This window comes from Oncorhynchus keta, chromosome 19 (assembly GCF_023373465.1).
Source record: "Oncorhynchus keta strain PuntledgeMale-10-30-2019 chromosome 19, Oket_V2, whole genome shotgun sequence".
In the NCBI taxonomy this organism is placed as follows: Eukaryota; Metazoa; Chordata; class Actinopteri; order Salmoniformes; family Salmonidae; genus Oncorhynchus; species Oncorhynchus keta.
In genome coordinates, this window is record NC_068439.1 from 31,357,425 (window position 1) to 31,382,458 (window position 25,034).

Sequence of the window (25,034 nt, forward strand, 5' to 3'; positions counted from 1 at the left end):
TGTGACTTTAGGTCAGTGGTAGCAACTCTACTAATCAGGAGGCGCAGATGCATGATGTATATGTTACATCATCTTACATCATATCAGGTAGAGCATATCAAGGGATATCCCCAGAGCTTTGACGGGGAAGAAAACAATGTGAGTGGAAAACAGAAGAGCATGATGTTGCATCTTCCATTTGATTTCTTTAGCATCTTGTTTACATGATAGTCTCGACTTCTTTTTGACATGCTATGCATGCACCTCAAACTGACACGTTTATTTCAACACAAAAGGATGACAACTGTATTTTAAGTGACTTAAAAGTAGAGAGGTCCTCTGTCATCAGAGCCACCGGAAGCTGTCCGACTGTCGTTCCTGTGGTCTTGTGTTTCCTGTTCACTGGCGGGAAGAGCGAAAGAATCTGGACCATCGGTCAGTTTTCAAAACGCACGTTGCTTTTTACAATTATTATTAGCGCAGTTTCAATAACTTATGATAAACCGAATTCCACATGATTTGGATACATATATTAGGTTGACCTGTGCTTATAGTTTAAAGGGTTTTGAAGCGCGAAACCGATGGAGGAGCCCGCTGACTCCGTCCGTGGCGGGGCAGCACAGGGCCCCACCGCGCAAGTGGCAGAGATCCGCTGCCCAATGGCAGCGCGCCCTATGCGGCTGCTGGAATGGAAAGTCAAACCAGGGTCCCTCGTCAATGTGGACTCGGTGTTGGGGTTATGTGTTCCCATCCCGCTGGAGAAAGAGGCCGGGTCTCAGCCGCCAGAACAACCCAAAAGGCTGCAAGAGAAGAAACTGAAATCGGATCGAGCTGGAGTGGTGAAGGACCTATGTTGTCTACTTGGACAAGTCATATCGCCTGGGTGAGTATGCTAGCTAGCTAACGTTAATTTAGCTCATATGGTCTATGTCAGCAATGTTTTTATATTGTGCTGTTTGTGTGTAGTTAACTGTGTTTGCTAACTAATGATGTTGCTCATAGACCACATTCGCAGAAGCATTACTAACTAGCCTAGCTGATGGGTGGTAATGGTAGCTATCCATCCTAACTCAGTGCCTGTGCAGAAGCGTCGATCTCCAGAACAGCTGAAATTATCATGTCAATGGGGCGAGTTCGTTTTGCATGTCCCGGTGCCTTCGTCGTGCGGTGTTTAATAGTAGACCATTCGATTGGTCCTTAAGTCAAATATTCAACCGCCCGGGGCACACGCCAAACGAACTTGCCCCATATTGTAGTATGCACATTACACCATCCACATTGGTATCGAGTCGTCGAATTTGCACGCTCGAGCACTTTTGGTCCAGTTTTTGATGGTACCAGAATTCAGAGAACTTTCTGCTTCAGAAAGCATTTTGGTGTTATTAATTTGGGTAACAAGCCAGACCGTCAATTATATAACTGATAACAAAACAACACATTGTGAATATGACCCATTGTTCGCATGACACCATTCCTGTACGACTGAAAACAGGAGTGGACTTTCATTGGAAATGGCATTTTCTATCCCCCCCCCAGTTTTATAAATGAAACGTGATACAAAACGAGGCAACGGTTTTGCTTTAGGACCATGCAGATGCCTCCTAGCTGTTGGGCAGGCTGTTTGAGTGTTTAACTGACTGGATATCTTAGAGCTGAAGAAGACACCCCTTGTTTCTGTTTTTAAAGTTTGAATGTGACGATTCAGTTGTCAATCTGTTGTTCAGAAACTGCTGACAGCTTATGCCCCGGTGCTTTTCAATATGGAGGCACTAATGTAGTCTTATGGGGAAGTTGTTGATTAACGTGTTTGTTTAAATATGGATGTACACATGTTGGAGAGACAGTGGCCATTCTATCCGGCACCTGCATTGTAAAGCCCTTTTTAAGGGGGACACTCGTTATGCTGCGGTCTCAAGTGCCACTTCTCTTCCAGTGCTGTGATTGTCAGAGTAGAAGAATGCAGTCATCCAGTCGTGATGAAGGGGCTGTGTGCTGAATGTGGTCAGGACCTCACACAGTAAGTACACACCCACACACACACACACGTGTTCCATGCTAGAATTTCAATTGGCATATTCACACACTTAAAACAAAATAAAATAGGCCTGCTTCTTAGCTGTAGATGACCTCTTATGCGGCTGCATTACTAAGTGGATTCTCTCTCTCTTTTTCAGGATGCAGAGTAATAATGGGAGGCAGCAGGCTCACATCTCCACGGCAAACGTTTCCATGGTGCACAGTGTCCCCGAGTTGATGGTCAGCTCTGAGGTGAGGCTAAGGATGTCATGGCACTAGAAGACGAGTTTCTACTGACAACAATGTGACCTTGTAGAACTACCTCTGTGTCGTTGGAATTCAACTTTACAATGTAGTAGAGACAGTTTTGTGGAAGTCATTGTCTCCTTTTAATAAATGCCTAATCTTTGTGATATGTCCCCAACACAGCAAGCGGAGCAGTTGGGCAGAGAGGACCAGCAGAGACTCCACAGGAACAAGAAGCTGGTTCTTATGGTTGATCTGGACCAAACCCTGATCCACACCACCGAGCATCACTGTCAGCGCATGTCCAATAAGGTATGTGTATCTGATCTCCATAGCTACAATGACATTTTTCCCCCCTCTATTTCTATGCCCCAGGCTTTGCTGTGGGTTTGGTATTGAAGAGTCACCCTGTATGTAGCTAGTGTGCAATTAACCACTAATGGTTATGTAGTTAGAACAAACCATTGATGGTTCTGCCCATGCCTCTGCTCTTATTCCACAGGGAATCTTCCACTTCCAGCTGGGGCGGGGGGAGCCCATGTTACACACACGACTGCGTCCGAACTGCAAAGACTTCCTGGAGAAGATCGCCCAGCTCTATGAGCTGCATGTCTTCACTTTCGGAAGCCGCCTCTATGCGCACACCATCGCAGGTACCCACACACATTCTCTGATAATTATGCCTACATTGAATCACTATATCATTTGCTTTACAGTAAGGAATGCAACAACAACAAAAAAGAGGTAAATACCAAAAGTGTGTGAGTGCTCAGAAGCTAAATGCCAGGTGAATTTAAACATTATCTATGATGTCATCCTCTGTAAAAAAAAAAATCTCTACGGAATTATAGATCTTCGCTTAATGCCTGAGTGCTGTCTGCATTATAGGTGAGAATAGTTTTATTTAAATGTTTGTCTATACACTCCCAGTTTGAAAAATTAGACACCTAACAAGACTAACAGACATGCCTCAATGTGATTGGTCTCAGCATTGGAGGCAAATACTGAGTAGCCCTAGAAGTCTGAGTGGCCACTAGAGGTCAGCATTTACCTTCCATTTGTGTCGCAGGTGCTCATGAGTTGGGCCTCTGGGATGGATCTGTCTGAGCTGACTTTTTCTCTCTCTCTCTCTCTCTGTAAATTATGTATATGGGTGTCTCTGAGCGGTAAGCCTAACGAAGCCAACCGTAGACGAAAATCAGCAAGGGAAGTCTGGGGAGGTGCATTTGCGACAGCCAAAAGCCGGACACTAGTGGTTTTCCAACAGCAAGGCTCAGATCAATATGACGGTGTCAACATACAGTGCCTTCGGAAAGTATTTTTTAAATATTTTGTTACGTTACAGCCTTGTTTTAAAATTGATGACATTTTCTTTCCTCATCAATCTAAACACAATACCCCATAATGACAAAGCAAAAACAGGTTTAGAGATGAAATAAAACACGGAAATATGACATTTACATAGGTACTCATACCCTTTCACTCAGTACTTTTGTTGAAGCACATTTGGCAGTGATTACAGCATTGAGTCTTCTTGGGTATGATGCTACAAGCTTGGCACACCTGTATTTGGGGAGTTTTCCCCCATTCTTCTCTGTAGATCCTCTCAAGCTTAGTCAGGTTGGATGGGGAGTGTTGCTGCACAGCACTTTTCAGGTCTCTCCAGAGATGTTCTATTTGGTTCAAGTTCGGGCTCTGGCTGGCCGCTCATGGACATTCCGTGTGCTAAGGGTCGTTGTCCTGTCTCCCAGTCCCTGCATCTGAAAAACATCCCCACGGCATGATGCTGCCACCATCCTTCACCGTAGGGATGGTGCCAGGTTTTCCCCAGACGTGACGCTTGGCATTCAGTCCAAGCGTTCAATCTTGGTTTCATCAGACCAGAGAATCTTGTTTCTCATGGTCTGAGAGTCCTTTAGGTGCCGTTTGACAAACTCCAAGTGGGCTAACGTGCCTTTTACTGTGGAGTGGCTTCCGTCTGGCCACTCTACCATAAAGATCTGATTGGTAAAGTGCTGCAGAGATGGTTGACCTTCTGGAAGATTCTCCCATCTCCACAGAGGAACTAGAGCTCTTTCAGTGACCATCAGGTTCTTGGTCACCTCCCTGACCAAGGCCCCCCTCTCCCGATTTCTCAGTTTGGCCGGGCGGCCAGCACTAGGAAGAGTCTTGATGGTTCCAAACTTCTTCTATTTAAGAAAGATGGAGGCCACTGTGTTCTCGGGGACCTTCAAGGCTGCAGAAATGTTTTGGTACCCTTCCCCAGATCTGTGCCTCGACACAGTCCTGTCTCAGAGCTCTATGGACAATTACTTTGACCTCATGGTTTGGTTTTTGCTCTGACATGCACTGTCAACTGTGGGACCTTTTATATAGACAGTTGTGTGTCTTTCCAAATCATGTCCAATCAGTTGAATTGACCGCAGGTGGACTCCAATCAAGTTGTAGAAACATCTCAAGGATGATCAATAGAAACGGGATGCACCTGAGCTCAATTTCAAGTCTCATAGAAAAGGGTCTGAATACTTTAGTTTAATAGATTTTGTAACATTTCTAAACCTGTTTTCACTTTGTCAATGTGAGGTATTGTGTGCTGAGTATTTATACAAATTAAATGTTGAATAAGGCTAACTTAACAAAATGTGGAAAAGGTTAAGGGGTCTGAATACTTTCTGAAGGCAAAAATAAAGTTTTCTATACCTCATATCACACACACGAACTGAAAACATAACGTGTGTTCAATTAATTGGTAAGAGAGAGGTCTGAAACATCATTTGTATCCAGAATACTTTAATTTGTATCCAGAATCGTGGCAAAGTTGCCTCCTGTTTTAGTCACGTCTTTGGCCAAGTTCGCGTGGGTCAAACAAACCACATTAATGTTTGGTTGACAAATAGTGCCTCCTATGTAGTTGCGAGTTGGACAATGTTTATAACCATAATGCAACACACTTTGAAAAGTGGTCATCAACTTGACAAGAGTGATCTGCTCGAACTATGTCTCTGTAGGAAGCTGAGCCACAAAGGAAACTGGAAGTCTACCACCCCACCACTTGGAAGTTTTGACAGACTTCCATGCAGTGCAGTCAGCACATATGACTGCTGTCCTCGTTATGAAATCATCAACTTTACCCTGTATATTTAGAAATGGACATATACTTATGATTGTTTCAAGTGAAACTATTGCTGATGGTGAACCTGATTAATCCAAATAAAATGTCATGTGGGCCCCGATCAGCATGTCGCCTACCTAAAGCCAGACTCGTTGTCTCCGGTGGTAGCTTTTATTCCGGTAAAACACCATTTTCAACAGCGCATTTGATAAAAAAAATAACATGGCAAAATACATTGTCACTCAACCAATAAACATTTACATTTACATTTAAGTCATTTAGCAGACGCTCTTATCCAGAGCGACTTGCGCCATTACAAACATTTTGAATTCAGAAGGTGACGCGCAGATGTGCCAGATCAAGGATAGGCCTGCCTCTCGTTAATCAGCGTGTAAAGCTGCACACAGCGTACAGTTTGACTGATATCGCCTGGGGTTGTTTGGGCATGCAAAATTATTTGTTGATCAATGACTGTCAACATAGTTACGTTCTTAGTTTGACACAGGTGAGGGGTATTTTCGGAAGATAGAAAGTCATTTGTAACGTTTGAGTTGATTTTCAGACTGATGCATGCTACATTTGGGTTGGGTTCCCTCATACCGATGCACTCATATCTTAAACATTTGAACACATTGGTGAATCGTTACATCCCTACTATATAGTGCACTACTTTTGACCAGAGCCATGTGGGCCCTTGTGCACTATATAGGGAATAGAGTGCGATTTGGGATGCCTCCTCACTGGTCAGTTTACCAGCCTCTCACAGAGAATAATATAGCCACTTCATACTCAACCTTACTTTTAACCATATCTCACTTTACATTAAGTTACTATGAAAGGTTGAGCATTTTAGTCATCTAAATATCTGCATTTTGGTTATAGAGGTGAACATTGGATCTCTTTTTTTAAAGTTTGGAGACGATATTTCGCTACCAATTAGAAGTTATTCTATAATGAATGTCAACGCTGAATGTTGTAAGCAAATGACTAGTGAGTGTGTGATGTAGTACTTACCTCAGTCTGTGGAGCAGAGAGGTCACTGTATCTGGCTGTTTCTCCATGTCGATGGGTTTGTGTGCTTTAGTCGACACCTGCCCTCTTCTCTGGGATTTAATAGCAGCCAGGTAACAAGGTGTTTGTTGTGGAGTGGGGATGTCGCTCCTCCATCAAAGCCCGGCTTTGTTGTTCCTCCAGACACACATTATTCTGCAGCTTTTAAAGAGGAACTGAGAAGACCCCGCTTGCATTTAGTTCTCATCTCAAAGCTTTGAGGTTTTAATGAAAGCCTACGGGGTATACAGAGATGTCTCACGCACGCACAGAGACGCCTGCAGTTTCATTTGAGTTAAAATTGAAGATGTTGTGTAACAAAACATGAAAACGGCCAGATAAAGAAAAAACATGAGAATTGTCTCTAAATGGACTCAAAACCTTTTAGCTTTGTTGTTAGACAGCTACCCTGTGTGGCGCCAGGCGGCCGGGGAGTAATGCAGATTGGCGGTTTGGCAAAACTGTGCCTTTACTTTAGTAAATACATCCTGGTTTTCCACAGTGCTCTTTTAAATAAGATGTCTAATGTAGTCTCTCTCATTCTCGTTCTCATTCTCTTTCTCGTGCTCTCTCTTTCTTGTGCTCTCTCTCTCCTATAATTTATTGAGTCCATTTTTAATATGTTTTTCTTGTGTGTTTCTGTGACCGTAGGCTTCCTGGACCCTGAGATGAAGCTGTTCTCCCACAGGATCCTGTCCAGAGACGAATGCATCGACCCCTTCTCCAAGACGGGGAACCTGAGGTCAGACCTGGCTCTGTCTGGCAGAGCTGCTAGCACACACACTGCTTTATGAGGCCCACGCATTACACTTTGACACATACTAGTAGCATCTTCCGCCAGGACTTTTTTAAGAAAAATCTGTCCAATATGAAAAGGACACAGCTGATATGTTATCTTTAATTTAGACAAAGGCATTTATTCAGTCAAGGAGAAATTGATTTCCACTCAGCCACTACTGCAGAAGAGTTCAACTGAGGGAATTCCTGTAATGATTGGTGCTACCAGACCTTAGTGTTGATTAAAACCTGGCATCAGTCAAGTCATCTGAAGTCACTTTGTTGTCCCCACAGACAATACAGCATGGTAAAACTGAGCCATCCAGCTCTAGCATGACAGCGCTATAGATGAGCAGAGGGAATAGCCAATAGCCATGCAGTATTCCTTCTAATCAGTGACTCCTGTTATAGAAGCCTGCTAGAACATTGTTCTCTTATTAAATCAAAGTCTTAATGGTAGAAAATGTGCTTTTTGTATAGTTATGAAGTTCAGATAATGATTAGTAAGCGTGACAGACAGAATTAATTTCTACCCTGAAGGGATTCTGAGGGTCCTTCCCAAATGGCACCCTATTTCCTTTTCTAGTGTGCTACTTTTGACCATGGCCCGTAGGGAATCGGGTTCCATTTGGGACGTAGCCTATGACTGGGAGATGGCGAGAGAGCATAGCATTGTGCTCTGTTACTGTGGAACTTTGTTATTCCCTAAAGACACACTGCCTAGGGTGTTACACGTGTCAGTGGCGAGGGAGTGCCAGTTTCACTTATATTTAACTCTCGTTCTTTTCTACCTTTTACTCTCTTTCCCCCTCTCTTTCTCTCCCCCTCTTTATCTCTCTCTCATCTAACCCTAAGGAATCTGTTCCCGTGTGGTGACTCGATGGTATGTATTATAGATGATCGGGAGGACGTGTGGAAGTTTGCTCCCAACCTGATCACTGTGAAGAAGTACGTCTACTTCCAGGGCACAGGAGACATCAACGCTCCGCCCGGGTCTAAAGAGTCCCAGCAGGCAAGGAAAGGTACGGTATACAGGGTATACAATGAGCTTAACATGGCACAGTGGGCACTGTTTTGAAGTGGTCAATACATGATGCACGGTGATCTATTAAAACAGTCCTCACTCCCTTATAAGGGCATTCAGTGTTTTGTCAGTGTGACACTAAAGAAAAAAACCACTACCTTCCAAAAACCGTCGCGTGACCGAAGTTCAGAGAGGAAGAGGTTTGATGGTTACTTCAGGGATGTGATCTCATCCTGGTACTCTGGCTGCAAATGGAGTCTCACTGTTTTGATTTCATTTGCATCAACCGCTGTACCGCTCTCCTGCGTGGCAGACTGCTGCACCGCTCTCCTGCGTGGCAGACTGCTGCACCGCTCTCCTGCGTGGCAGACTGCTGCACCGCTCTCCTGCGTGGCAGACTGCTGCACCGCTCTCCTGCGTGGCAGACTGCTGCACCGCTCTCCTGCGTGGCAGACTGCTGCACCGCTCTCCTGCGTGGCGACTGGCAGACTGCTGCACTGCTGCACCGCTCTCCTGCCGTGGCAGACTGCTGCACCGCTCTCCTGCGTGGCAGGCTGCTGCAGACTCCTGCGTGGCAGACTGCTGTACCGCTCTCCTGCGTGGCAGACTGCTGCACCGCTCTCCTGCGTGGCAGACTGCTGTACCGCAGACTGCTGCACCGCTCTCCTGCGTGGCAGACTGCTGCACCGCTCTCCTGCGTGGCAGACTGCTGCACCGCTCTCCTGCGTGGCAGACTGCTGCACCGCTCTCCTGCGTGGCAGACTGCTGCACCGCTCTCCTGCGTGGCAGACTGCTGCACCGCTCTCCTGCGTGGCAGACTGCTGCACCGCTCTCCTGCGTGGCAGACTGCTGCACCGCTCTCCTGCGTGGCAGACTGCTGCACCGCTCTCCTGCGTGGCAGACTGCTGCACCGCTCTCCTGCGTGGCAGACTGCAGCTCCGCAGAGGGAAGGTGAAGCTTTTTAAGAGAAATGGTTGTGATATGTAAATGTTATGATCCACAACAGAAGGGGTGGCAGGGAGGCAAGTCAGTTTTTAGTTTGGTAGGTAAGTTGTTACGATCCTCTCAACACAGGTGAGAGGCAGGGAGGTGACTGGGGGACCTCTCTGTGAAAATAAGGTCCAAATTGAACATTTTAGAACAGTGTCAGGCTAATGATCGTACTCAAAGGCCAGGGTTGACCAGAATCCAAATACTAAATGCATCAATCTGATAAAGATAGAATGAGAGCTACCAAGCCTTAACAGCACCTCACCATCAACACTGTATTCATACTCCCACACCAAGCCTGGGTAGCCATGATGAGATTGGGTTCATCTGAACCGTGATTACCCTCTCAGGCTCAGTCTCAGGAGGGCGTGGGTTCTTTCCTCTCAGAGAGCCTCTCCCAGTGGAGAGCTTTTTTAGATGAGCAGTAGAGACAAACAGGACAAGCTACAAATGAGGGAGAGTACTTCTATGGGTTCCCAGGAGAGAACGACACACAGGCTGTTCGATCAATTAGGGAAGTGCTGCTAATTTCCGTGACATCACATGGACAGCTGCCAGACCCATGTATTTCTGTATTACTAAGAGTTTGTAGATGACCTGCGAGAATAAAGTGCTATGAAGAACATTGTTGTTGTTGAGCCATGCACCATGGTTTAAACAGACCATGTTTTCAACGCTGATTCAGTGCCTCAGAGGCCACCGGTTAACTTGCCTTCATTCGGTTACACCTCCAAAACAACTTCAGTGAAATGTATTCACAGACACTAGTCCAGTGATTTCAGTGACAAAATGTCTGCGCATGTGTTTTCATGTGCTAACGGATCTTCCTGTGATGTTGCTTTACCCCAGCCGGCAGCCAGGCCAGCCGACCGGCAGAGGCCTCGGAAGCAGCAGTAACGCCCGGGCCTACAGCGGGGTCGTCTGCGTCAGAGGAGCGGAGTAACGGCCGTAAGAAACAGCGGTCTAAAGACCACAACAACGGCGGGAGGGTGGCGTCAACAGCCCCCTCAGCCACTCAGGAAGCAGCAGCCAATGAACGGACTCAACCGGGCGAGGCTGTGGAGGAGGGGCGGGGCGGGGGGGCCGATGCCAGCACGGCAGCACAGGTGAGCGACAGGACAAATGTGAAAGAGGATGTGCAAGGAGAAGAGGATGGCAGCAGGACAGTGGGCTCAGAGGAGGAAGCTCCTCCTACATCCTCCACTCCTCCAGACCTCCATGAGCCCAACAGCAACCTGGACTTTGACCTGTCCAGCGACTCTGACTCTGTAACGTGTAATCCACCCTCATCAGACAGTGAGGGGGAGTACAGCCAGACCAGGAAGTCCAAACAGGAAGGGGTGGAGCAGGCGGCAGTAGAGGAGCCATCAGGCGGGGCTGGAGGAAAGGAAGAGGGGGGTATTAAGCAGAAGCGCACCGGGGAGAACAGCTCTGAGGTAGGAGGGGAGACGTCTGTGCTTGTCCTCCCTCCTGAGCAGGAGAACGGGCGCTCAGAACGGAGGGAGGCTGAGACAAAGTCCCAGAACAGTGAACAGTCAGGAGTCACCATGGAGGAGGAGGAGGAGGTGGACCAGGATAACCACCTCATCTATCTACAAGAAGTGCTGGAGCGTATCCATGGAGAATACTACGCCCGCTACAGCGCCTTCCTCAGGAAGGAACGCCCAGAGACGCCTGATATCAGGAAGGAACGCCCAGAGACGCCTGATATCAGGAAGGAACGCCCAGAGACGCCTGATATCAGGAAGGAACGCCCAGAGACGCCTGATATCAGGAAGGAACGCCCAGAGACGCCTGATATCAGGAAGGAACGCCCAGAGACGCCTGATATCAGGAAGGAACGCCCAGAGACGCCTGATATCAGGAAGGAACGCCCAGAGACGCCTGATATCAGGAAGGAACGCCCAGAGACGCCTGATATCAGGAAGATCGTCCCGGAGCTGAAGGCCCGGAGCCTGGAGGGCACCACCATTGTGTTCTCTGGGCTGTACCCCACCAACTACCCAATGGAGAGAACCAGGGAGAACTACCACGCCAAGGCCCTGGGTGCAAAGATAGGCAAGAGCCTCCTGCTCAGCTCTAAAGACCCTGGCAGAACCACGCACCTCATTGCTGCTAGAGCAGGTGAGTTACTACATACATTGCCTTCAGAAAGTATTCACACCCCTTGACTTTTTCCACATTTTGTTACAGCCTGAATTTAAAATGGATGATATTAAGATTTTGTGTCACTGGCCCACACACACAATACACCATAACGTCAAAGTGGAATTATGTTTTTAGACATTTTTACAAGTTAATAAAAGCTGAAATGTGTTGAGTCAGTAAGTATTCAAGCCTGAATATGTTCAGAAGAAAACATGTGCTTAACAAATCACATAAGTTGCATGGACTCACTCTGTGTGCAATAATAGTGTGTAACATAATTTATGAATGTCTACCTCATCTCTGTACCCCACACATACAATTTACAATTATCTGTAAGGTCCCTCAGTCGAGCAATGAATTTCAAACACCGATTCAACAACAAAGACCAGGGATGTTTTCCATTGCTTCACAAAGGACATCTATTGATAGATGGGTAAAAAAAAAAAAATCCCTTTTGAGCAGGAAGTTATTTATTACACTTTGGATGGTGTATCAATACACCCAGTCTCTACAAAGATACAGGCGTCCTCCATCTTCTTTTTAAGTAGGGAGCCAATGAGCTTTCAGCACTTTTATTTCCATGACTGATCAACTTGATTTCTCATGGCTCTATCTTGTCCCTCTGCGGTAGACATATGGTGAGCAATGTGTTTGGAGCATCAAATCTCAATAAAATCACATATGGAATCGCAATACTTATCGTATCGGCATCAAAGCACCGTGATAATACCGTAACGTGAGGTCCCTGGCAATTCCCACCCCTACTGGTTATGCCGTTGTTAATGGAAGTCTGAGTGGTGAGGTAAAACCACGGGCTGAATACCACACACATGGATGAAATAATTAGTCTCTTGTCAACAGAGGTGGTCAGGTTACGGTCAACACAGGGAGAATCTCTATTGCATACTCCTCGCGTCCTCACTTCCTCAAAGCCCATTAGAGGAGAAGGTCAGAGAGGATGGATATTTCTGGATCTTCCCCGTAGCCTGTTGATCCAGCAGGCTCAGAGCAGCACTATAGAGCCAGCATGGTCTGACTCATTACATCCATAATGACATGATGATCACCTCTCAAATGCATCAGTCTGACACCGGTTCACGCCTCAAACGCATAAGAGCCTGTCCCCATGGTCCATAGTCATCTCAATCACATCAACTATCCAATTTTTACCAGTTCACTGGTCCAGGTCATTTCAAATGTCCGTTTACGCTGTTGTGAATTGCTCATTTGGCAGAATAAAAAGTTGTCTCATTCACAAACATTATCAGATACTGACTGGACTACTGAGAGAGAGAGAGAGAGAGAGGACCTGTGTACTCTCTACCAGGGTCTCAGTGTGTCTGTTTCACTGGGTCCTGAGACCAAACCAACTAGAGAAGAGCAGAAAAAGCACCAACAAAACAGCCTGAAGCATTATGTTTTCACTTGAAAGTCAAGTGATTTTCCTTCCCAGAGTAAATAACCATTTGCAAAGGAAGAAGCTGCTAACAGCATTTCAATTGTCTTTGTGAAGAAACATCAGGAAGAAGAGTACAGTATAATGGTTGTTTCTGATGGAGTAAAATCGCAATGAAACAAGGCAACAGTAAACATGTCATCCCCCACGAATGATGTGTTGTCATCCGCCATCCTTCATTCACCCAACTTTCGTCAAAATAAAGCCAGTGCTATCTGAGATATTTTGTGTGACGAATGTACTAACTGACAGAGACAGGTCCACTGTCCCCTCCCCAATTTTCATCACAATACATCAACATAATAGACCAGTGGTAGGCAGCCCTGGATTACTGCAGGCACTTCATGTTTTTGATTTAACTGCCCTGGAAAACCAGGTGTGTTGAATTCGGGCAATCACTGAGCTGATCAATTAGCTGGTCAGGTGGTCAGGTGTGGTGCCTGGTTGGAACAACATCCTGCAGTACCTGTGGCGCTCCTCCATGAACAGTGTTGCCTACCTCCTGTACCAGGCCATTGATCCCGTCAGGCATGGTTCCTTACATTGATTTAGACAGGGGTCCTGAACTGCTCTGACTGAAAAACATAAACTATAAGATATTAAACTCAGTCGGCGTTCCAATTCTGCCCAAAGGTGTTCGATGGGGTTGAGGTCATGGCTCTGTGCAGGCCAGTGAAGTTCTTCCACACCAATCTCGACAAACCGTTTCTGTATGGACCTCGCTTTGTGCACGGGGGCATTGTCATGTTAAAACAGGAAAGGGCCTTCCCCAAACTGTTGCCACATAATTGGAAGCACAGAATCATCTAGAATGTCATTGTATGTTGTAGGATTACGATTTCCCTTCACTGGAACTCAGGGGCTTAGCCCGAACCATGAAAAACAACCCCAGACCATTATTCCTCCTCCACCAAACTTTAGAGTTCGCACTATGCATTAGGGCAGGTAGCGTTCTCCTGGATTCTGCCAAATTCACCCGTCGGATTGCCAGATGTTGAACTGTGATTCATCACGCCAGAGAACGCCACTGCTCCAGAGTCCAATGGCGGCGGACTTTACACTCTTCCAGCCGACGCTTGGCATTGTGATCTTATGATTGTGTGCTGCTGCTCAGCCATGGAAACCCATTTCGTGAAGCTCTCGACAAACCGTTCTTGTGCTGACGTTGCTTCCATAGGCAGTCTGGCCTACCACTTCGCAGCTGAGCCGTTGTTGCTCCTAGACGTTTCTATTTCACAATAACAGCACAATAACAACAATAACAGCACTAGGCAGCTCTAGCAGGGCAGAAAATTGACTTGTTGGAAAGGTGGAAACCTATAACAGTGCCACGTTGCAAGTCACTGAGCTCTTCAGTACGGGCCATTCTACTGACAATGTTTGTCTCTGGAGATTACATAGCTGTGTGCTTGATTTTATACACCTGTCAGCAGCGGGTATGGCTGAAATAGCCCAATTCCACTATTTTGAAGGGGTGTCCACATCCTTTTGGCCGTGTTGTGTATGTACTGAATTTTGTGACTTTTGGTCAAACTGGGTGAGGGGCATGACCTTTCAAAGTTAGCATTTTCATTCTCTTGTTATAGAGCCACCATCTGGCCGATGTGTCATTTTTGTGAAGGCCAAATCTATGGCAAGACATGATTCACTCAAGTTTTGTCAAAATCGTGCAATGCTGTCTGAAATATCGCGTAGGAAAAACATACGAACGTACTAATGTACTCTGAGACCAGATCCACAGTCATCGTGGGGGACAATTGTGGTTGGAAACTAATTCAACGCAGTGTTCCGGTTTAAGGTATCAGGTTTCTAATGGGGAAGGCAGGGATGTGTCCCAAATGGCACCCTATTCCCTTTATAGTACGCTACATTTGACCAGGGCCCATTTGGGACGCAGGCCATGTCGGGAAGAAACAGGCTGGAGTAGGAGGAGAAAAGATAATGGCACTTCTAACTGCTTCAGTGACATCATCTGCTCAACACATTCAACCTCAACGTCTAGCAGAGAGTAGGTTTTTAATGGGATGGCGAAGTGATACTATGATGTTTTCTCTCTGTTCCTCCCTATTAACCCAGTAAACAGGCCAGAGGACTCTCTCCTCCATCACTGTAGATCTAGATTCTCTAGCGAGCTGAGCCATCATGAATATTAGGCCTACTTTAAGTGATGAAACCAGAGAGCCATATAACCTACAGTACATATTCTCTCCTGAATTTAATCCATTAATGAAATCCAAACAGAGACTAGCCTAAGCTGTTTCTGAATGGCTTTTCTCGTCTTTCGCTTTCGCATATTCCGGTCCCTAATGGGTGTAGATGATATCATCTATATTAGAGAGATGATATCAGCTATTAGAGAGATTGCACTGTCATTTGGATTGTAAAATGGATTCTAGTGAAACGGATCATCAGACTGAGGGTCTATGGCTATTGAATCTGTACGTGGCCAGTTATGGCTTGCACAGTGAAGCCCCACAGTGACCAAGTAAGCTGTACTATGACCAGGTGTTACTGATTTGGATGAACACGTACAACTATAAGACAGACACCATTCGCTTGTCGCTGTTCCGTTTAAAATTCTGTCGCTGTGCAGCCGTGGTTTCAATTTGGTCTCCCTTAGCACTTTGCTGGCGTTCAATCAAATGGCACTGTCAGAGTTCCTACTGACTGAAATGAGGTCTGGTTTGAATTGCTAACATGACCCATTCTTCTAAAGATAGAAGACCATTACGAGGGTTCTCTTTTCAGTTATAAAGGGGTGAAGATTCCATTAACAAGACCAGCATGCCTGGACAATGAATACAACTGTGTTCTCAGATTCTCCTTTAACATTCATGCACTTCAGGATGGGGGACTGGTTTCACATTTTGAGTGTACAGAGTGGCAGACAGCCCCTTTCAGGCCCATTTTTAAAGGTAAATCACACAGGCACCTCTCTTCAGCCATTAGAGACACGTGGACGGTCTGAGAGACGCAGGCTTTATCGGGTCACCTTACCTCCTGACATTCCAAATGTCACAAGTACCTTCTTCCTGCACTTGGAAACCCATTGACTTAAGTGATGCTACTCTGAAAGAGGAGCAGGGAATAATTGTCTGGCTGTGCCAAACAGATGATTACTTCCCTTCCATCTCTCAGAGTAGCATCATTTAAGTATGTGGGGTTGGCTGTCTGACTGGCAGGCGAACGTCATGTCTCTAAAGGAAGGCGCAACAATAGCCCAGCATGATGCGGTTTCTCATCCAATCCAACATGCCCTCAGACAGCAGGCAGCGTTGTCGTGGTACTGGCTCTCTCGGAGCTGCACTTTGCAATTAACGGTCCGTGGTCTGTACGTCAGAAACGGACAAAATCAACCACAGAGAAAAGGAGAATGGGAGAGAGAATGAGCACTTAACGGCCCAGCAGCATACAGGGGCCCACTTCATGTGAAGAGGCCATGTTAAGAAGCAGCCATTGTGTGGGCTGTCTGTACAAGAGCATAAGACAGTCTGGCATTCATTGTATTGGGCTTTATATAGCTTCTTGATTAGGTGATTGGTTATTTTAATTGCATCTGAAGACAAGTCTGGTGGTCAATGATCAGGACCACCATGCCATGAAACACCAGTCCTCCCCTGTTCTCTCAGCATCTCATTTTCTCTCGCTCAAGTGTACAAAGACACAGGGGACAGTATGTCAGCAGTGAGATTAAGAGTCTTTCCATGGTTGTTCCTCTCCATCATGATGACATGCGGCTGATCAATACCTGTCTGTCTGAATAGCCTACATGTCTGTCTCTGCTGGAGAGCGAGGGGACATCTGACTCACCACTCAGGTAGCGCTGGGAGGCAGGCGGGGCTGGGAGGAGTGCTCTGGAGCAGCCAGCCGAGAGCACGCACAGCATGAACAGAAAAGCACTGCTGGTGGCCTATGGGAAATGGTTTCTTTTGTAGTGATTTAAAAAGAGAAGATTGGGGGGAGGGGGGGAGGGCTCACTTGAGATGACAATGTCTTATAGTGATTGTCTTGAAGGTCTATGTCCCTAGAGTTGAAAATGTGTGATAGCAGTGCAGCAATGGCAGCTTTCTGTGTTCTCACTGTTTCTTACATCCCTCCATCCCATTAATTTTCCCCATAGGGATATTCCCATATGACAATGTCATTATACAACACGTAATTGCTCTCTGACAGTGCCTTCAGAGTATTCACCCCTTTTACTTTCCCCAAGTTTTGTTGTTATAGCCTGAATTGAATTGTTTCACTCATCTACACACAATAACCCATAATGTCAAAGTGGAGTTGTTTTAAAAATGAAAAGCTGAAATGTCTTGAGTCAATAAGTATTCAACCCCTTTGTCACTACAAAGATACAGGCGTCCTTCCTAAATCAGTTGCCAGAGAGGAAGGAAACTACTCAGGGATTTCACCATGAGGCTAATAGTGATTTTAAAACGGTGTTCAATGTCTGTGATATGAGAACTGAGGATGGATCAACAACATTGTAGTTACTCCACAATACTAACCTAAATGGCAGAGTGAAACGAAGAAAGCCTGTACAAAAATATTCCAAAACATTCATCCTGTTTGCAACGAGGCACTTTTCTATAATGCAACAACAACAAAATGGATACAAAGCATTATGTTTGGCGCGTCTGCTTTCCAACAGACACTGCGAGATGAATTCACCTTTCAGCAGGACAATAACCTAAAACACAAGGCCAAATCTACACTGGAGTTGCTTACCAAGAAGACATTGGATGTTCCTGAGTGGCCAAGTTAAGCTTCTCAAACAACATTTAAAATGTATTAGTGTTTCCTTTTTTTAAAAAGCAATTTATACAGGCAATTCTGATATGTCAACGTTCTGTTGACCTGAACATTCTGGAAATGTCTGATGGATAGCTGTGAATATAAGCTTTCCAATGATATATGATTAAAGGGTATACGTGACCAGTAACGTGTATACTGACATTGTTTGTCATATTGTAAAATCCCTATGGGGGGAAATGAACGGGCTGGAGGGATGAAGCTGCCATTGCTGAACTGCTATTGCACATTTTCCAACTCTGGGGACAAAGACCAAGTGAGCTCGACCGCCCAAATTGTGGCGTCCGGCTCACAGACTAATGTATTAGCTTCCTTTTTATATATATATGACTGTAGCTAGCTATAACTCAGGGATCCAGAACAAGAAGAGGTCAGCCCTGAGACTGCATAGCAACAGCAGCCAGACAAACAAATCCTATGAATATGATCTGACTGGCAATGCTGAAATTTGAGATGACTGAAAATGTAAATAAATAAAAAAATAAAAAATAAAAAATAAAAAAATTATATATATAAAAAATGTTTTTTTAACATTTTCAGTCATCTTTCTGCATTGCCAGTCAGATCATATTCATAGGATTTGTTTGTCTGGCTGCTGTTGCTATGCAGTCTCAGGGCTGACCTCTTCTTGTTCTGGATCCCTGAGTTATAGCTAGCTACAGTCAGAACAGAACAAGCTTGTTTCAGTTTCAGACGCACCAGATACATTTGGGAAGAAAACATGGCCAAAAAGGAAAGGCTGTTAATGTGCAGAGCAAGGTCAGTACTTGTTTCCGTGAGATGGGCTAACCTTGTGTTAAATTAGGTACGGTGTTCTGATGAGGTACACTGCTGCTCTTAGATGCAGTTCTCCTTGTCTGACACACAGACATCAATGGTCCCAATTCAAATGGAAATTGCTGCTCCCAGCCCTCTTTTGAACTGATGTAATGACAAAATAAAACAGAAGCTGATTGTCAATGGAACCTAATGGTTTGGTAAAAAATGAAATGCATCAGGATAATTGTTCATTGGCTTTGAATGTATGATAGAGGCTACAGCCCAAAAGCTGGTTTTCACAATAAAATCAACTTCCATTGTTATCTGAGAGTTGCTGGATATTTCTCTCTTCAGTTTGCTCTCTCTGGATTGAATCCCAGAGCTGACAAGGTAAAAATCTGTCGTTCTACCCCTGATTAAGGCAGATAACCCACTGTTCCCCGGGCGCCGAAGACGTGTATGTTAATTATGGCAACCCCCCCGCACCCCTCTGATTCAGAGGGGTTGGGTTAAATGCATTGTGTTACAACTGACTAGGTCTCCCCCTTTTATTTATGCAGCTTGGTTGTTAAGAGGGGTACCTAACGACAGACGGTATCGATTCCTCTTCTTGATTTGTTGATTGATCCTAGCTCTCCCTGTCTCTCTCCCAGGTACAGAGAAGGTGCGTCAGGCCCAAGGCTGTAAACGCCTCCATGTGGTGAATCCTGACTGGCTGTGGGGATGTCTGGAGCGCTGGGAAAGGGTGGATGAATCACTGTATCCACTGAAGGAGGACTACACCAAGACCCAACGGTGTGTGTACACACACACACACACACACACACACACACACACACACACACACACACACTCTTGCACATTTTATTTGATGGTGTTTCTCTCTGTCTTTAGGAGCAACAGCCCAGCCACGTTCCCTGACCACCAAGGGTCCTTCCAGAACCCCCCGGCCCCCCTCCACCTCCCCCCTCCAGCTGCCCCTGAGGTGCGGACGTACGACCCGGTCACGGGGAAGCTGATTCGCCGCGGGCTTCAGGCCTCCAGACCACCATCTTACCTCCAGGCCTCCATGTCTGCTGCCCACGGTGACCAGACATCCCTGAGGTACTGACTTGGCTATTCAGCCTTGTTCTCAACTGTGCATGACGTGTACTTTTTTGTCTTTGTAACAAAGTGCACGCATAACATTCAGACATGTCCTCTTCTGTGGTACTCCTTCAGATGTATTGATATCTGGGATAGATGGTTGGCTTTTCAGTGCTTCTAAGTACCTGGTAAGCAGATCCTCCTACGTCCTCTTGCCCCCCCCTCATACCTAGATGAGCAGGGACACCTGGTCACGTACCAGTTAGAACGTTCTGGAACACAGCTTGTGTCTATCCTGTCTGCTCTGATGGCTGCTATAGGGCGGCAGGTAGCCTAGCAGTTAAGAGTGAATACCTGAGCCGACTAGGTGAAAAATCTGTCGACATCCAGGTGAGCAAGGCACTTAACCCTAATTGCTCCTGTAAGTCGCTCTGGATAAGAGCATCTGCTAAATGACAGAAATGGAAATGTATTGCCTCACCTTTTAGTAGACACCAGCCCTGTAGACCAGAAGAGCACTGAAAACCCTGGCAATGCTTACAGCTGTTAACATAGAGAGCAGCGTCTGGCCTGTTAATCCTATTTCTATTTGGAGGCCGGAGACCACCTGTCTGTCTAGCAGCAGAGCAGCAGGCGTTTACGCTGCTAGGCAGCTCCCAGACCGACCTGGCCATGCTCCCTCGGAGCTCTGACCCAGTCATTTTCGAGCTGTGTTGAAAGTGAGAATATATTGTCTGCTAGAGGGAGAAGTGCCTATTCAGCACTGCGACTCTGGAGATGCATGTTTATTTCTATATCTAATGCCCTGGTCTGAGGGGCCTATATGCTGTGTGCGGCCTTTCCCTTCTTGTGCCAAATTGGATTTTCTCCTAAAATCCATCTATACATGAATCTCAGGCTCGAAATCAAAATGTGAGCATCGTAAAGTCAGGTGGGCGTTGGCAGCTTTGGGATTGTTCTCCTGGAATGAAATGATTAGCCAATTTGCTGCTGGAATTTCTGCCTGTTCAATCTGCTCTACAGCTAGAGGTGAAGATGAATTAGCATGTTAATGTTGGAATGGAGGAGATACATGTTTTTTTTTTTTTTACGCTGGGGCTCTGATGAATGTGACGGGAAACGGCTCGTAAGTCAGCAAGCAGCTACAAGAAGTTGTAGTTGTATTAACTGAGTTCTACTTCCCAGTCCAACGTGAAGGGTTTATTACTTGCGGTGTTTGCACGCATTTCTGTGTTCAAGAGTGTAGGTAGCTGCTTTAGTTTCTTTACTCAACACCTCAATTGCCAGGTACAAAAAGGGTTAACATCCTAGGCTTGGTGTTGATGCTTTCCTTTTGAGCTGGCTCAAAATGTTGTGAAACATTTTTTTCTCTAAATTGTCTGGCATCTGTTTTCCGGACGGTCTCTGCCAGTGGCTCCATAGGTTTCTGCTTTCAGCCAGATACACTATATATACACAAAAGTATGTGGACACCCCATCAAATTAATGGATGTTGCTGACGGGTGTATAAAATCGAGCACACAGCCATGCAATCATGACACACATTGTCAGTAGTAGAATGGCCTTACAGAAGAGCTGAGTGACGTTCAACGTGGCACTGTCATAGGATGCCACATTTCCAACAAGTCAGTTTGTCAAATGTGTGCCCTGATAGAGCTGCCCCGGTCAACTGTAAGTGCTTTTGTTGTGAAGTGGAAACGTCTAGGAGCAACAACGACTCAGCCACAAAGTAGTAGGCCACACAAGCTCACAGAACGGGCCGCCGAGTTCTGAACCCTGTGCCATGTAGAAATTTTCTGTCCTCGGTTGCAGCACTCACTACAGAGTTCCAAACTGCCAGGACAACAGTTGTACTTCGGGAGCTTCATGAAATGGGTTTCTATGGCCAAGCAGCCACACACAAACCTAAGATCATTATGCGCAATGCCAAGCTTTGGCTGGAGTGGTGTAAAGCTCGCCGCCATTGGACTCTGGAGCAGTGGGCACACGTTCTCTGGAGTGTTGAATCATGCCTCCTCATCTGGCAGTTCGACGGACGAATCTTGGTTTGGCGGATGCCAGGTGAGAGCTACCTGCCCAACTGCATAGTGCCAACTGTAAAGTTTGTTGGAGGAAGACTAATGGTCTGGGTCTGTTTTTCATGTTTCGGACTAGGTCTCTTTGTTCCAGTGAAGGGAAATCTTAACGCTACAGCATACAATGACATTCTGTGCATTCACATTCTGTGCTTCCAACTTTGTGGCAACAGTTTGGGGAAGGCCCTTTCCTGTTTCAGCATGGCAATGCCCCCTCTGCACAAAGTGAGGTCCATACAGAAAGGGTTTGTCAAGATCGGTGTGGCAGAACTTGACTGGCCTGCACAGAGCCCTGACCTCAACCCCATCAAACACCTTTGGGCTGAATTGGAACGTCGACTGCGAGCCAGGCCTAATCGCCCAACATTGGCGCCCGACCTCACTAATGTTCTCGTGGCAAGTCCCAGCAGCAATGTCCAACATCTAGTGGAAAGTCTTCCCAGAAGAGTAGAGGCTGTTATAGCAGCAAAGGGGGGACCGACTCTATATGAATGCCCATGATTTTAGAATGAGATGTTCAATGAGCAAGTGTTCGCATACTTTTGGTCATGTAGTGTATGCCATGTTATTAACATCACAATGACGCTTCGCAGCAGAGCATGGTGCTGTATTATGCATGCTGAGCCACACGGAAGAATAGTTTTGGTCATACACACACACACACACACACACGCACACACACAGTGAGGCAGAAAGCTGAGCTTTAGAATGGAATCATCACATGAAGCTCCTCACCAAATTGGAGACCGCAGTGCTCCCGCCTGCAATGCGTCCTGGGTGATGTGGAGTGTCATTCACCTCCTTAATCTCTCAATACTTACCGTCTCATTTTCTGAGAAACATTCCTCTCTACATCACCACTCAGTCCCCAGCCAGTCTCACTTGTTTATCCTCAGCTAGATACACCCATGTTCTCAATGAGGTCCTCCAACATGATAGTTGTGAGATGTGCCAATCTTCCCAAAGAGCGAATTAAAAAAAATAAAAATAAAACATTTAATATATATTTTTTTAAAGCCCGACTGATGTTTCTTTTGGGGTCAGATTCCTATTTTTACGGGGTACTTAAACTTACGGATATCTGCCGATATGATGTTTTACTGCGGGGAAATTAAAAAGCCTACTTTTTCCACACCGTATCTCCTAAATTGCCATTCAAAAGTGCAATTGTCCAGTAACTATGCTTCAAATGTTGATTTCATACATTGTGACAATAATGACACATCATGAGAATGGCCGCTAGTGTTGAGAGCCGCATGAGTGCCTTTTTTCATCCTAGTTTATTTGTTATTGCTCGGCCTCTAATTATTTTCCCAGACCCACCTTGGCTCCACACACACAGCCTCAGCTTGGCTGTCCTAAGATATCCTATAGCCTAAACATTTAGCAAAACATGTTCTCTAAGCCTCGCTTCTCAGGAGCTCCTTGTAGCTTATTCAAGGACAGGCCGCTTCTGGGTTCTCCTTTATCTGTAAAATGCTATACAGTAGCAAATACCAGCCATTGGGAGAAGTGGCTGTGATTTCCAAACGTTCCTCACAATGTGATTGGCCAGGAGGAGCTTGCTGAAATAGACCAATCAGGTTCATCAATGAAGGGCAATATTATTATTTTGATTAGACTTCATTTAGAACATGTTATGAACAACAGGACATGTTATGTATCCTGCTTAGTGTAAAATGAAGGGAATATATCTAATTTCCTACTATCCCAGTGGATCTATCACTGGTCTGCAAACCGCTCTTTCTCCCACTGGGAAATATCTCATTTTCACCGCGTTTTTAAAAGCCCTGAAATTGCACCCCTACTCTCATCGTCTTTCCCTCCTCCCTACTAGTTCTCCCCCTCCACTCACAGATTGTGTCCTGCTACATGTCGACGTTGTCCTAGATTTAAAAACGGAAAGTTTAATGGGTAGCATCTGTCTTTTTGATTATATGAATGTATAGTTTTACTGTATCCTTCCTACGTAACACCTGTCCTTGACTTTCTCCAATATCTTTGGAAACTCACACAAACTTGGAGACAAATGGAGGGGGTAGATATATATCACCCGTTCCAGACTCAGTAATGTGTTTGTGGCCAACCACATTTCACCTGCTTTTTAACAGGACTAAATGTCTAGTCTGGTTGTATATTAGCTCTATACTCCAGCTACCCTCTAAGGCCGTAAGCCTGAACCTCTACTAGGAGTTCAGAACATAATGGATTAGTGTGTGTTCTGGAGGCTGAATGTAATTCTAATCACACACAGGGTGTTTGTGTGTCTCTTCGTCTTTCAGACCGCCGGTGTTGAAAACGCCCCAGTTATCGCATGGGGATTCACAATGAGGTTATGGCTAATTAGGTAATAGTTGGAGATGTTTGTGTCTGGCTGATGGTTGTTTGTTGTGGTGTGACCAGGGGGGGTCAGAAGGACCAGCAGGGGGAGACGGCGGGTCCCTCCAGTCGAGACGAGGAGCAGCCTGGACCCTCCTTCCGCCGGAGGGAACGCCAGCCCAGCATGTCAGAGACCAACCCTCTCTACACATTCTGTAAAGAAGACCTGGACAGCATGGACAAGGAGGTGAGGAATACATACATACATACATACATACATACATACATACATACATACATACATACATACATACATACATACATACATACATACATACATACATACATACATACATACATACCACAAAAACGATGTATGTATACTGAATGAAGGACCATGAAAATACATTCTGTCATGAACACTACCTTTATTGTGTCTCACAATTCTATAGTCTCCTGACCGGGTTACAGCAGTGCGGTGGGCTCTCTGCGTTGTGTGTTATTCTGAGCTCCTCATATCTGCCATACACAGACAGAACTATACACACACACACATATAACTACATCAGTGCACCTTTTGATGTTCCATCTCTCTCTTCAAGGAAAGGATTCTGAGAATAAAATAATTTCACACACACACACACACACACACATTGATTATAGTGCTGTTTTTCCTGGTACATCCACTAATGTGTGCAGGCCATGCACCTCCAGCCTCGAAGCTAGATAATGGTGTTTAGTGACGTCTGATGGCTGCTAATGTGTCGGGACAGACTCCTGGGTCCTCTCCAGCAGCCTTCTCTATTTGTCTCAGTAGGGCTGTCCAGAGTCTGCCTGCCTGGGAAAAAAACAAATCTGTCCGTTCTCTGCATGTTCAGAAAATAGGGTAATAGTAATGGCGTGTAACTCTGCCATGGTTCGTTGGACAAAGCATGAGGAAAACGAATGGCGCTTTTGGATAAATGTGGAAAATAAGGTCTGTGGTAAACACAGGTGTAGGAGAACTTACACATTTTGTTCTGAGAATCTTCATCAGCTAATGACACTTTGTGAACTTTGTGAATTTTGAGTTTATGTAATTATAAAATACACAAAGCACATCATTCATAAAGATCTGCTATTGTCTCATAGGACAGAGCATCTCCTAAGCCTGTGTTAACCTCACCCCTTATTTCTTGCGTTTATTCC

At 45.6% G+C, this 25,034-nt stretch overlaps 1 protein-coding gene across 6 annotated transcripts in view; it reads left to right on the forward strand.

Moving 5' to 3' along the window:
• Nucleotides 1–143: 143 nt before the first annotated feature.
• LOC118371750 (RNA polymerase II subunit A C-terminal domain phosphatase-like) overlaps nucleotides 144–25,034 on the forward strand; it is a 127,875-nt gene continuing 102,984 nt past the window's right edge. For 5 of the 6 annotated variants that reach the window (XR_008070879.1, XR_004823073.2, XM_052470231.1 and 2 more), the window contains exons 1-11: nucleotides 144–862; nucleotides 1,913–1,996; nucleotides 2,154–2,247; nucleotides 2,425–2,553; nucleotides 2,744–2,894; nucleotides 7,055–7,145; nucleotides 8,036–8,202; nucleotides 10,044–11,318; nucleotides 19,020–19,161; nucleotides 19,261–19,470; nucleotides 23,931–24,093. Coding sequence is in view for 4 of the 6 variants with exons in the window: in XM_052470231.1 (XP_052326191.1) it covers nucleotides 561–862; nucleotides 1,913–1,996; nucleotides 2,154–2,247; nucleotides 2,425–2,553; nucleotides 2,744–2,894; nucleotides 7,055–7,145; nucleotides 8,036–8,202; nucleotides 10,044–11,318; nucleotides 19,020–19,161; nucleotides 19,261–19,470; nucleotides 23,931–24,093 (2,808 nt within the window). In the remaining 2 variants the exon portion in view is untranslated. The remainder of the gene's footprint in view (nucleotides 863–1,912; nucleotides 1,997–2,153; nucleotides 2,248–2,424; nucleotides 2,554–2,743; nucleotides 2,895–7,054; nucleotides 7,146–8,035; nucleotides 8,203–10,043; nucleotides 11,319–19,019; nucleotides 19,162–19,260; nucleotides 19,471–23,930; nucleotides 24,094–25,034) is intronic. The other variant, XM_035757320.2, reaches the window with a different exon arrangement.